This window comes from Gorilla gorilla, chromosome 13, assembly GCF_029281585.2.
Source record: "Gorilla gorilla gorilla isolate KB3781 chromosome 13, NHGRI_mGorGor1-v2.1_pri, whole genome shotgun sequence".
NCBI classification, from domain to species: domain Eukaryota; kingdom Metazoa; phylum Chordata; class Mammalia; order Primates; family Hominidae; genus Gorilla; species Gorilla gorilla.
In genome coordinates this window covers 68,949,476-68,962,466 of record NC_073237.2, presented here as the reverse complement: position 1 = coordinate 68,962,466, position 12,991 = coordinate 68,949,476, and the positions used below count along the sequence as shown (strand labels likewise).

The 12,991-nt window shown below is 38.2% G+C and overlaps 1 protein-coding gene and 1 pseudogene across 1 annotated transcript in view; one reads left to right on the top strand and one right to left on the bottom strand.

Moving 5' to 3' along the window:
- Window positions 1-12,991, bottom strand: part of TMC1 (transmembrane channel like 1) — a gene marked incomplete at its 5' end in the record, with an annotated part of 194,750 nt that overhangs the window by 92,865 nt on the left and 88,894 nt on the right. Inside the window, 2 exons of the mRNA XM_055350074.2 lie at window positions 852-933; window positions 3,164-3,254. Of these exons, the coding sequence (XP_055206049.2) occupies window positions 852-933; window positions 3,164-3,254 (173 nt within the window). The remainder of the gene's footprint in view (window positions 1-851; window positions 934-3,163; window positions 3,255-12,991) is intronic.
- On the top strand, window positions 986-2,223 carry LOC109028148 (ubiquitin-ribosomal protein eS31 fusion protein-like; annotated as a pseudogene).

Below are 12,991 nucleotides of genomic sequence, written 5' to 3'. Positions count from 1 at the left end.
ATAAAGGCACAATGTGAATATTCAGATAGCAAGCTCCTGGATGACTATTGCTTATTCTACTTCAGAGATTTGAAAATGAGGTTTTAAGACTTCGCTTTTTTTCTTTCTTTCTTTCTTTCTTTCTTTTTTTTTTTTTTTTTTGAAACAGAGTCTGGCTGTGTCACCCAGGTTGGAGTGCAGTAGTGTGATCTCAGCTCACTGCAACCTCCGCCTCTCGGGTTCAAGTGATTCTCTTGCCTCAGCCTCCTGAGTAGCTGGGACTACAGGCTTTTGCACCAGGCCTGGCTAATTTTTTGTACTTTTAGTAGAGACGGGGATTCACCACGCTGGCCAGGCTGGTCTCGAACTCCTGACCTCAAGTGATCTGCGCACCTCAACCTCCCAAAGTGCTGGGATTACAGGCGTGAGCCACTGCGCCCAGACTAAGACTTCTTCACTTGTTAAAACATTGTTCATTTTGATTACTGTCTAACATTCATGAGAGTATATATTCTCAATGTCATGTTCATTGCCAAAATAAAATCTCTGCCTTCCAAGTAAGATGATTCAATGTCATTGTGCACAATAGTGACTTCCCTGTATAGGAGAGAAAACCAGGTTAGAATGGTAATGTTTTGGACTAAGGTAGAACATGAGAGTGGGGTCCCCAGTATTGTCCTTGGTAAGTGCTAGCAAATCTTCACAGTGACGAAAGCAGGCATAAACAAAGTTTTTGTTTATTTGGTTTTTGTTTGTTTGTTTGTTTGTTTCCAGTCTTCCCAAAAGTCCAGAAACTGACAAAGGCATCTGATAAGCTTATGAGATACTTCTCTAAGACAACCTTCTCCACCTGAGATCTGATGAGCACTTACTTTCAATAGCCTTGATTTTATTTTCCCATGGGACACACGCAGCTTTGAAGTTCTCAAAATCACGGAGGAATTTTGCCCATTTCTGAAAAGAAAGTCAAATACAACAGTAAAGTCCAACCTCTTGATTTGTTAAGATGTTTATCCCCCACCTCAAAACATTACAATGCAGTAAGCTTGGAAATGTCTCTCTGGCAGCAAATACTACTTTCTAGTCAAAGGGGGAAACAGTAGATTTCACTTGTTTCCCTGTTCTCCACTAACCCCAGACCAATTTAATTCAACAAAAAAATGTTTATCAATCCCCTGTTTTATGGAAAATATGCTGGCCTCTCAGAAACAGCTATTTATTATATAAGACAATAAGAAAGCAGGGGATTAGCACATAATAGGGTGATTGGAACAGAGTATGTGTTTAATTAGTTTTCATTGTATGAAGGACTCAATATGAATAATTAAATAAAATAAATAATAAAAATAATAAACAAAATAAATTTTATTTTCTGTCTTTTATTTCCAGGTCCTGTCTTGAAAGCCTTCTGATCTACTAGGATAGTCTGTGTACAAATAGGTGAGTTCAATACAAGACGGTAAGTTCTATGACATGAGACACTGCATTCTGGTAGAGGCAGATTGGTCAGCTTAATTGAAAGAGAAGACAACAAGTCATAAAATCATTTTGCAAAAGGCCTTCTTTCTATTTAACTCCAATGTTGGGTCATCCATGGTCAAGAGGACACCAGGAAGAATGAGAATGTGGCAGAGAATTTTGCATGTATGCAAATGCTGGGATGAAGTGGGAGCTGGACAGGCACTATTGTCTAAATAATAGCATGAGACAAGTCTGAAGTTCAAAAGATCACCCACGCTTTTTTTCCCATCTGCCTTCTGCAGTGGAACCACCACCAAAACACAGATTTTCTTTAAAAACCCTTATGGGAAAGACCATCACTCTGGAGTTTGAACCCTTGGATACAATAGAAAATGCAAAGTCCAAGATCTAGGATAAGACAGGAATTTCTACTGATCAGCAAAGACTGATCTTTGCTGGCAAGAAACTGGAAGATGGATGTGCTTTGTCTGGGTACAACATTCAAAAGGAGTCTACTCTTCATCTTGTGTTGAGACTTCATGGTGGTGCTAAGAAAAGGAAGAAGTCTTACACCACTCCAAAGAAGAATAAGCATAAGAAAAGGAAGGTAAGCTGGCTGTCCTGAAATACTATAAGGTGGATGAAAATGGCAAAATTAGTCAACTTCATCAAGAATGCCCTTCGGATTAATGTATTGCTGGAGATTTTGTGGCCAGCCATTTTAACAGTCATTGTTGTAGCAAATGTCTGCACTATTGTTTCAACAAACCAGAAGACAAGTAATTGTGTATGAGTTAATTTTAAAAATGAACAAAAAAAAAAGATTACTCATAACTAGAAACAGCCCAAATGTCCATCTACAATAGAATGGGTAAATACATTGTCACAGCATCTTTATACAATAGACTACAACACATGAATAAAAATGAACTATAACTCCCACAACAACATGGATATATCTTGTGAACATAACATTGCATCAAAGAAGCCAGAAGCAAATGCATAGATACTATATGATTCAATTTATTTAAACTGTAGAAACAGACAAAATTAATCTATTGTATGTGAGTATATATATATATGAAAGTTAGGATATATGAACTTTATTCACAAAACTTTATGGGAATACATTTAGCTTACAGTTGGTATAACATTTATAAAGAGGAGATAATAATATCTATGTTCCTACTTTACTGTAAGAATTAAATATAACTTTATAAAAGAATTCAATTCAGTGCTTGGCACATAGTAAGTGTTAAATAAATGTTAGTTGCTTTTCTGTCTTTCCCCAAAATCTATATTTGTATCAGTATATCATTTATTGTTTTCTTATTTTCTGTCCAATGTATAGTTGATGTTCCTGGTAGAAAAAAACTATACAGATACTTTGAGAAAAACAACTTGACCAGAACCCCTTCACTTCCAGAGAATGAAAATGAAAAAGGATGCAATCTTTTATATTTGGAAGTGCTAAAGTCACACAAGTAAGTCTTTTGCCATAAATCTGTATTTCTTGACTTATTTTTCATTTTAACTCTTCTAAGAACAATTTTTTAAATCTCCCCTGTAAATTTCAATACCACAGATATACTGTGTATATACTGTATGAGTATTTGTGTTTTATATATACAAAATGTAAGATTTTTTTCACCCCTTTAGAAAAGAACCAATGTTCTTCTTAGAGGCAATATGCCATAAACCAGACAACTATAAAAATACCTACCTTGGCCATCATCATCTTAAATGCAAACCACCGTTTTCCTTTTCCTTTCCCAAGAGCCCCTTCATTTTCACTCACAAATTTTTTTGCCTCCCTGAGAAAATAAAAATAACATAAGGGATAAAAGGAGGTGAGTTGCAATGACTAGAATATAGAAGTAGTGGACATTTGAATTTACCAGGTCTGCAGTCTTATTTCTTCTAGATCCTTCACAGGTGAACCTAGACTGTATTTCATAACCTAGAGATTTTCAATCCATGTTTAAATTTTTAAATGCTGACCAGGAAGAGTAAGATATTTTAGTCTCACCTACTAATCAGCTGGAATCACTGAAAGGGAATTGATGCTAAATGTCAAAATAGAGAACACTAGTTCTTTTCATTTCTATCAAGTGTAGAATTGAATCTGAAGTTTACATCACATTCTGGCAGTCAAATGTTTATTTTAAAATACTTCCTCTTCTTCTTTTTAAAGAATTCCTTTAGAAAAAAGAAAAGGGCAGAGCGGTTAGGTCAAACTGACATAGAACACACTTAATGACCTGGTACTTAATCCTGTAAAAAAAAGCAATTATGACTTAAAACAGAAAAATCATTCTGTAAAGTAAATGGGGTTGAGAAGAGAAAGAGAGAGAAAAGGAATACTTTCGGCCTCACATTTTGAAAGGGCTTTAAATGTAAACTTTAACATTACTCCCAAATATTTATACATTTACAGCAGTTGCATTAGTTTCTTTGGTATGCATAATAAAAAACATTAATTCATCAAAACATAATGCAAGCATGCTACATACACTACAATTTTTGTAACCTTATTTGATCATTGTTATAGACTGAATGTTTTTGTCCCTATCCAAATCTGTATGTTGAAATCTAATCTCCAACATGATGGTATTTGGAGGTGGGGTCTTTAGGAGGTAATTGGCCATGGGGGTAGAACCCTCATGAATGGAATTAGTGCCCTTGTAAGTAGTGGCCAGAGAGCTAGCTAGCCCTGCTTCCACTACATGAAGACACAAGGAGCCAGCCATCTGCAACCTGGGAGAAGGCCCTTGCCAGAGCCCGACCATGCTGGCACTTCGATTTTAGACTTTCAGCCTCTAGCACTGTGAGAAATAAATGCCTGTTGTTTAAGCCACCCGGTCTATGGCCATTTGTTCTATCAGCTTGAACTGACTGGGACAGTCATTTTTGTTGTTTGTTAGAAAAACAATTTACCAAAAAAAATTTACAAAAAAGAAAATTACAAATAGAGGCAATCCAGGCTTGTCTTCAGCTCTCGGGGGCTGCAGAACATATAGTTTAAGTGATGGAGTAGCCTCTGTCATGATAGAAACAGATAACCCAAGCCTGGATTGTGGTTCCACAAGTGCAATGCTGTCCTCAGTTGGATGGCTCCTGGAATATGTGGTTTTACAGACAAGACCCTTCAACATATGAGTATAATTAAACTCCTATTAACATATAAAGTCAACTTTTAAAAATGAAGGGTCTGGCTAGGCACAGTGGCTCATACCTGTAATCCCAGCACTTTGGGAAGCCAAGGTGGGTGGATCACTTGAGGTCAGGAGTTCGAGACCACCCTGGCCAACATGGTGAAACCCTGCCTCTATTAAAAATACAAAAATCGACCAGGCGTGGTGGTGTGTACCTGTAGTCCCAGCTACTGGGGAAGCTGAGGCAGGAGGATCACTTGAACCTGGGAGGCGGAGGTTGCAGTGAGCTGTGATTGTGCCACTGCACTCTAGCCTGGGGCAACAGAGTGAGATTCTGTTTCAAAAAGAAAAAAAAAAGAAGGGTCAGTGGGGAATTTTTTTTGTAAGATGTTCCTTAGTATCAGTGCCAAACTCAGAATTTTGCAATACACGGTGACCAAAAAAACAGCACACACCTGCTAACTTAACGAATACTAGGGAGTGGGGCCTCATTATTCACCTGTACATGTGCACCCACCCATATTCTGGCATAAAAATATAGGCACAGTGGTAAAGATTCTCTTCGGTCATCAAACAGAACTCCCAAATCAGTTTCCTGATAGCGGACACAATATCTTGTCTTGTTGTAGCTTCCATAGCATTGACCATTGCATTGACCACAGGGAGTGTTTAATAAATGTAAACCTTCTAGAAATAGAGCCGATTGACATAGTTTGGGGTAGATGTAGACAAGGGAGTATCTAATAATTTTATTTTCCACAATAATTAATGCTTGAAAGCAAAGTCATTCCCAGACTTTGAGATTGCACCCTTTATCATTAATCTTCTCTGAAACTCAATTGATAGACTAGACTGGCCTTGTTGTCAAACACCCTGACGTTTGACACTACCTCTGTGCTGGTAAAATTAGTTGAAAAACAATTTCTAAAATCTTTTGCACATTCTAAAATATCCAATAAAGCAATGGCAAAAATTAAAAACTAAGTTCTCATGGCTGGGTTTTTAGATCCATGCAATGAAGAAAATACATCCTATCTAAGCATTAACAATGTCTTTTAGAGGTGATAAGACAGGAGGGAGGGTGGCAGCCAGCAGGCACTTTCTAAAATGGTGAACTGAAGCCTCTAAGCAGAAAATCAAGCAAGTTGGGTTCTAATCCAGTCTCTGGGATCTGTCTCTATGATCTTGCCCATGTTTCTGATGCTCTTTGTCCCACATACATGAGTGTCTGATTTTTCAGAGGAAAGCACACCTGACTCAGACTCACACAGACCTAGGCAAGGTCTGACACAGGTTTCCTCAGGAACTGTGTGGCTTTTAATAGGTCAAGATTTCCCAGAAAACAAACAAATGGTCAGGCAATCGCACCCCTGCTTGCTAAGATGGTGGCAAGAACAAGGTGGGATCATAGATGGGAACGTGTTGAAGGGATTATTACACAGTCAATTCTACGGCAATGCCGGTTTTGAAACTATGACCTTGTTCTAACGTGATTGATATATTACGGAACAATTTGATCATAACACAAGTTTGGGATTTGCTTATATGTGATTCTATCCACAAGAAATACCAGGTAAATGCAGAAAACTGCACCCAGCTAAATCAAGCAGCGTAGGAATACACAAAATCCACATACCATATCCATCAGCTACCGCACTTCCCCACACAGGTAGAAAAGCCCCACCTGCTCACAACTGGGACAACAACGACTCTCCTCCCAACACTTCTCAAAAACTCACAAGCTGCACCCTTTTGAAGGCCAACTTCCACAGGGAACGTTAGGTCTTTTTCAAAGTAAACTGCCATATTTATTGTAAATTTCTTAACCATTAACATGTGTAAAATATTGCTGTCATTGTTACTAAATTCCCATATTTTTTGTAATGTGCCACTAGTGATGTTTCTAGGTATTGTGTGCCTATCCCCATTTTTTTAGTAAAATGTGTTTTTATTGCCCAATTTTGCATAGTGTCGGGATTTTTAGGAACCCATACATCATGTTACGGCAGAATTTACTATACTTCAGTTATTTGGCATCAAGAATTTTGAAATTCATAAAACTAAGTATACGTAGGAGTTATCATATTAATCTCTAGAATAATGAACACATATAAATAGAGAAATGGAAATTCTTCTTAGTAGTAAAATTAAAATTTGTTTTTCAAATGTAATAAAGTGCTCATTTTCAGGACATCTCCACTGCTCTAGTTATTTAACAGATAATTTAAAAGACATCCAGTTTTGCTTATTAGATTTATATCACTTTCTAGATAAGTGGTCAATTCGAAAGCACAACTTTGTTCTAAACAGGATGTAAAGAAACAGCTACTCCATATTTCTACCAAGATTTTTAATATTGTGAGCTCATGAACATTAAACTAGCAAAACTTAAGAGACAGAGAAGGAAGCCAAGGTAACAGTCAAATTAAAATCAGTACAAAATTAATTATAAACTCAGTTAATAATATAAAACCCTGTCTACATGGCATTAATAAAGTTTTTGTCAGATGTTATAAATATCATTTTCCTTTGAACAATATAAACAAGTTTTATTTTTGTCTCTTCAATTACTGTTAGTTTTCCTTGACGCTAGGTATAGTTTCATATTTCTCTTTCAATTACTACCCCGCCCTAGCCTCAACATACATATCTTAGATTCTGGTTTTTAAACAAAGTCCAGACTCTATTATCTATTACATAATCTCAGGTATGAATTTCTTTTCTTCTGTAATGCTCTATCCCCTCCTTCATTCTCTGAGAGATCCCTGCCAGCACCCCCCACCCAAGTTTTATACCAAAGAGGTCCCTGAACAGCCATTTTAGCTAATCCCTGCTCCCCATAGCCCACTGAAGACAGAATTACTAGACTCAACTCATCAGATATGTTGGGGATGGGTTTAAAATAAAGCCAGGGGGCAGAGGGTGGACCAAGAATAATTGTTTAGCAAGAAGAGATTCTTCATCCCCCATATCTGATGCTCATAGGATGTAAGAAAGTACTCTTGCAGGTGACAGGCCTTCAAGAAGGGACATTGGGCTGCAAGGTATCAGAGACTCAAGAAGAGGGCATGCCTTAATACTATTTTGAGGGCTGACCTTTGCAATGAGCTGGCATGATTTCAGGATGGAAAAAAACTAGTATCACCCAATTCTATCCTCCTTGATAACGTATTCCTTAACCAGAAAACATATTTCATTGTACAATTAGAAACAAGATACAAAAACAAATCTCATATGAAGATAAACATTGATCAATACAGAACACTGAAGTGTCCATGACAGATAGCAGAATCTAAGAAAATAAAGAACAGTCTTTAGAACACTAAGATGCAAGAAAACATCTTTACATATATGATTTTCTACAGCTAATCCATTCTCCTACTCATTTGTATTTATCTGAATAAATTAAAGAGATTTTTCTACATAGTTAAAATGAAATAGGCTTTTGTGGATAAACTTTGAATATCTGTTGGCCTCAAACCATCCAAATGTCTGACTGAAACAAATGTGTACCACCCCCTTGAATTGCATTCAACAAAAGCCACCCGCCAAGACTGTAATCTGGTCTTCAGGTCTCAGAGCTCAAGCAAACCGTGCTACAATATGCACAGCTCTCTGAGCTGTAACCCCAGACTCATTGATAAATAATTGAGCGAGGTCTATTTAATGACAATAATACCTGGCCTCATCATTCATTTATCAATCCGTTGTGTTGGTAATTAGAATAATAAGGTTTCATGGTCTTTCAAGAATGCTTTCACAGTTAGTTGAAGAAGCACACACTGGACTAACTTACAAAACAGATAATTTACCCATAACACATGATACAACCACGATTACACAGAAGTGTTAGGTCATGCTATGCTGCCTTTGACACATTCTCATCCCAGGAAACATGTTCCCCTTTTGGGTTAGGTTAGGTTGACTTTCCTTTCCTCTTGTTTTCAATTTGATAGTATGATTGAGCAACAAATTTATTGCTCAAGCAAATGAAAGACATTTCAAAACTGGTGTTTAAGCAACTGTAATCAAAACTTGTACTTTCTAGCTGTTTCCAGTGAAGGGACCAGAAGAATGAAAAGTCTTTTCATAACAAACACTGCCATTTAAAAGAATTTAACCAATAGTCCAGAGAATCTGGCTTCTCCTGAAATATTACTGTGGGAGTGAGTTACAGAGGTAAGAAGCTACTCGAAGGTACAAAGATTAAAAATAAGAACTAGAGGCCTCCTAGATAATATAACTTCATAGTTAGGCTGGTAGAATTGTTGAAAATCATCCCAAATACTGGAAGTGATTATTCAAAACACATTTTTTTCCTAAGGCAAATGCTCATGGCAGTAGCTGGAATGGTTAAGATGCCCAGTTGCTTCATCTGTAAAATGGAGATAATAGTAGCTACTCTGTAGGATTGTCACATCCATTATAGAAAATAATGTATGTAATGTGTTTAGCTTAGTCCATGGCAAATAGCAAGAGCAGTATAAGCAGTAACTATTACAGTAGTTCCCCCTTATCTGCAGTTTTGCTTTCCACAGTTTGTTACAAGTAGTCAACTGCAGTCCAAAAATATTTAATGGAAAATTCCAGAAATAAACAATTCATAAGTTTTAAATTGTGTGCTGTCCTGAGTAGCATGATGAAATCTCACGCCATCCTGTGCTGTCCAGCCTGGGAAGCGAATCTTCCCTTTGTTCAGCAAATCCACACAGTCTGCACTTTCCTCCTGTTAGTAGCCCTCTGGGTTCTCAGAGTGACTGTCACAATATCACAATGCTTATGTTCCAGGAACCCTTATTCTACTTAATAATGCCCCCAAAGCATAAGTTTAGTGATGCTGGCAATTTGGATATGCCAAAGAGAAGCCATGAAGTGCTTCCTTTAAGTGAATAAGGGAAAGTTCTCAACCTAATGAGGGCAGAAAAAAAAAGTATGCTGAGGTTGCTAAGATCTATGGTAAGACGTCTTCTCTTCCTGAAATTGTGAAGAAGGGAAAAGAAATTCTTGCTAGTTTTTCTGTTGTACTTCAAACTGCAAAAGTTATGGCCACAGTGTGTGATAAGTGCTTAGTTAAGATAGAAAAGGCATTAAATGTGTGGGTGAAAGACATAAACAGGAATATGTTCTGATTGACAGCAATCAGGTTCAGTAGTATCCTTGGTTTTAGGAATCCACGGGGAACCTTGGAAGGTATTCCCCTCTGATAAGGGTGGATGGCTGTATAAGCAGCAATAGTACTATAGGGTTGACTTCAGTTTTTATGCTGAATCTCCAAACTACAAAGTTAAGAAATAACTAGATACTTCCAGGCAAAACCCTAGCCCATTTCCCCTCAGACTGTTACCCCATTGAAAGTGGGAATTGTTCTTGTTAGTAAGTGAGCATGAGAGGATTCAACCCTCCATTTGAGACCCAAGGAGAGGGCCCAGGTGTTGGGCTTCAGAAGCCCCAGTTATGACACCGCCTGGGAGGAGGCAGTCAGGAATTCTATCCTGAGCCCTGACCCAGCCATGCCGTGCTGCTGCAGAGAGCTCGGGCCCCTGGGAATCTCTCTCTCTCTCTATCTCTCTCAATTTCTCTTTCTCTCCAAGCAGAAGATAATCTGAAGATATTCAACTGTGTTTTCTCTCAAAACTCTGCACATGTTCTCTGTAGCACTAAATTGTAAAATGTTACACTTGGACAACATCGTATTAAATTCTGTGATCCCTATCTCATGTCATAATTGGGACAGGGGTTTGAATCCTGGCTCTGTCACACACCAGGTGTGTGATTTGGGGAGAGTTATTAAATGCCTTTGATCCAGTTTCCTGACTTGTAAAATGGGACCAGCAACAGTGACGGCAGCAAGAGCTAAAAGCACACTGAGTGTTGGCCATCTGCCAGGCACTATTCGTGTCCATCATCTCACTTCATCCCCTCAAAATCTTGAAAGGTGGGAACCATTATTATCCCCATCTCAGAAATAAGGAAACTGAGGATTCGCTAAGTAAAATAAGTATCCAAGGTCACCTAGTAAGTGGCACAGCTCTACTCTTTTTGAGCTCAGTGTTCCCAGTTTCCCCAGGATAACACCTGTGTTACCTCATGGAATTGGAATAAGGACATACATACAAAAGTTGAAACAGTGTAAGCAAAGCAGTACCTGGCACACCAGGTAAATGATGCTTTTAGTTATTATCCAAAGATATTTATCTTTTTTTTTTTTTTTTTTTTTTTTTTGAGACAGAGACTCACTCTGTCTGCCCAGGCTGGAGTGCAGTGGTGCAATCTTGGCTCAAATCAACCTCTGCCTCCTGGGTTCAAGAGATTCTCATGTCTCAGCCTCCCGAGTAGCTGAGACTACAGGCTTGTGCCACTACACCCAGCTAGTTTTTGTGTATTTTTAGTAGAAACAGGGTTTCATCCTTTTGGGCAGGCTGTTTTCGAACTCCTGACCTCAAGTGATCCGCCCACCTTGGCCTCTCAAAGTGCTGGGATTATAGGTGTCAGCCACCTTGCCCAGCTGATATTTATTATTTTTCATAGCAAATGTTGATGGTACTATGTCAAGTAAAATTTCAGAATACAGAACAATTTGTATACTCTGTTATAATCATGTAAAAGTAGTGTGCATCAATGATCAAAGACTAGGCAATTATGCAAATGCTTGGTTTCTCCATTTTCCAAACTCATTATATTATTGTCATTCAGTTTTGTTATCAGCAATAAAAATAAATTTTGTTTATTTTAAGGCATTGTACCATATGCAGAAAGAGAGATAAAGGAATGTGGTCCTATGCTTTTCTGTAAGGAATTTACAATTTCATTAAAAATAAAGATATAGATAAATATTTAGGGCACCATCTAATTACTAACAAACAAGAATAGTAAAAGTAAACATAAATGCTACAAGATTGAGATGAGAGATGGAGTGGTATCAAGGAACCCTGAACAAAGGGAGGATTCAGTTACATGGTCAAAGGAGTAGGAGGGACATTCTGGTGCAGGGGAATGATAAAAACAAAAATGAAGAGATGAAAACATACCTGGGGTCTTCAGATAGACAATGAAGAGGACAGTTTAAATGCTTTAGAGGAGGAGCTGGCATGCCCTAATGTCAGGTCAGCAGTGCAGAATTCATTCTGTTATTAGTAAGGATCCAGAGTATTTTTGAGGAGGAAATTGATGGGTGTAATACAGTGCTGTGAGAAAAATGTTTCAACAATGATATACAAGATAAGTTAGAGAAAACATAAGATGAGAGGCTGGCTGCAAGTTGATTTCTAATGCATCCAGGCTTTTACGTATGCTGTTTCATTTCTCTAAGATACCCTTTCTCTTCTCCTACATCTATTTTCTTCCTTTTCTTTATCTTCAGTTCTAGAGTTAGGCCAACACTACAGCTTCTCCACAAAACCTTTCCTGACCCTTTCTTTCTTTCCAACAATCCCCTCCACCCCCTAGGTAGTGTGACTTAACCTCTGACCTTTCTGCAGTAGTTATCCCAGTGTGTTCCTTTCTAGTCCATTTTTACCATTGCACTGGAATCTCCAAGCTCTATATTTTTTGTACTAATTTCCCAGTACTTAATATAGCACCTGGCATAGATGTGAATTTCAATAAATGCTAATTGAATGAATGGACATCAGTGAGAAGACCAGATGACTGTCAGGTCGTGGCCATTGGCACAGATATGAATTTTAGCACCTGGCATAGATGTGAATTTCAACAAATGCTAATTGAACAAATGAATACCAGTGAGAAGACCAGATGATTGTCAGGAACCAGGCCACACAGCAGGCAAGTGGTGAGCGAGTGAGTGAAGCTTCATCTGTATTTACAGCCACTCCCCATTGCTAACTCATATTACCACCTGAGCTCCTCCTCCTGTCAGATCAGCTGTCACATTAGATTTTCATAGGGGTGCAAACCCTATTGTGAACTGCACATGCGAGAGATCTAGGTTGTGAACTCCTTATGAGAATCTAATTCCTGATGATCTGTCACTGTGTCCCATCACCCCCAGATGGGATCGTATAGTTGCAGGAAAACAAGCTCAGGGCTCCCACTGATTCCACATTATGGTGAGTTGTATAATTATTTCATTATATATTACAATGTGCAGAATAAATGTAATGCACTTGAATCATCCTGAAACCATCTCCTCACCCAGCCCCAGTACATGGAAAAATTGTCATCCATGAAACTGGTCCCTGGTGTCAGAAAGGTTGGGGACAGCTAAATTAAGTCACAATCTCTAGGGCTGGGATATGGCATCAATATTTTTGTAAGTCCATGAACAATTCCAATGTGCAACAAGTTGGGGGCAGAATATGGAACTGTTGGGCTCAGAAAATGATATCCTGAATGTGCTGCTTTCGCATGCCGAGCACCTTGAACTAAAGGACACTGGA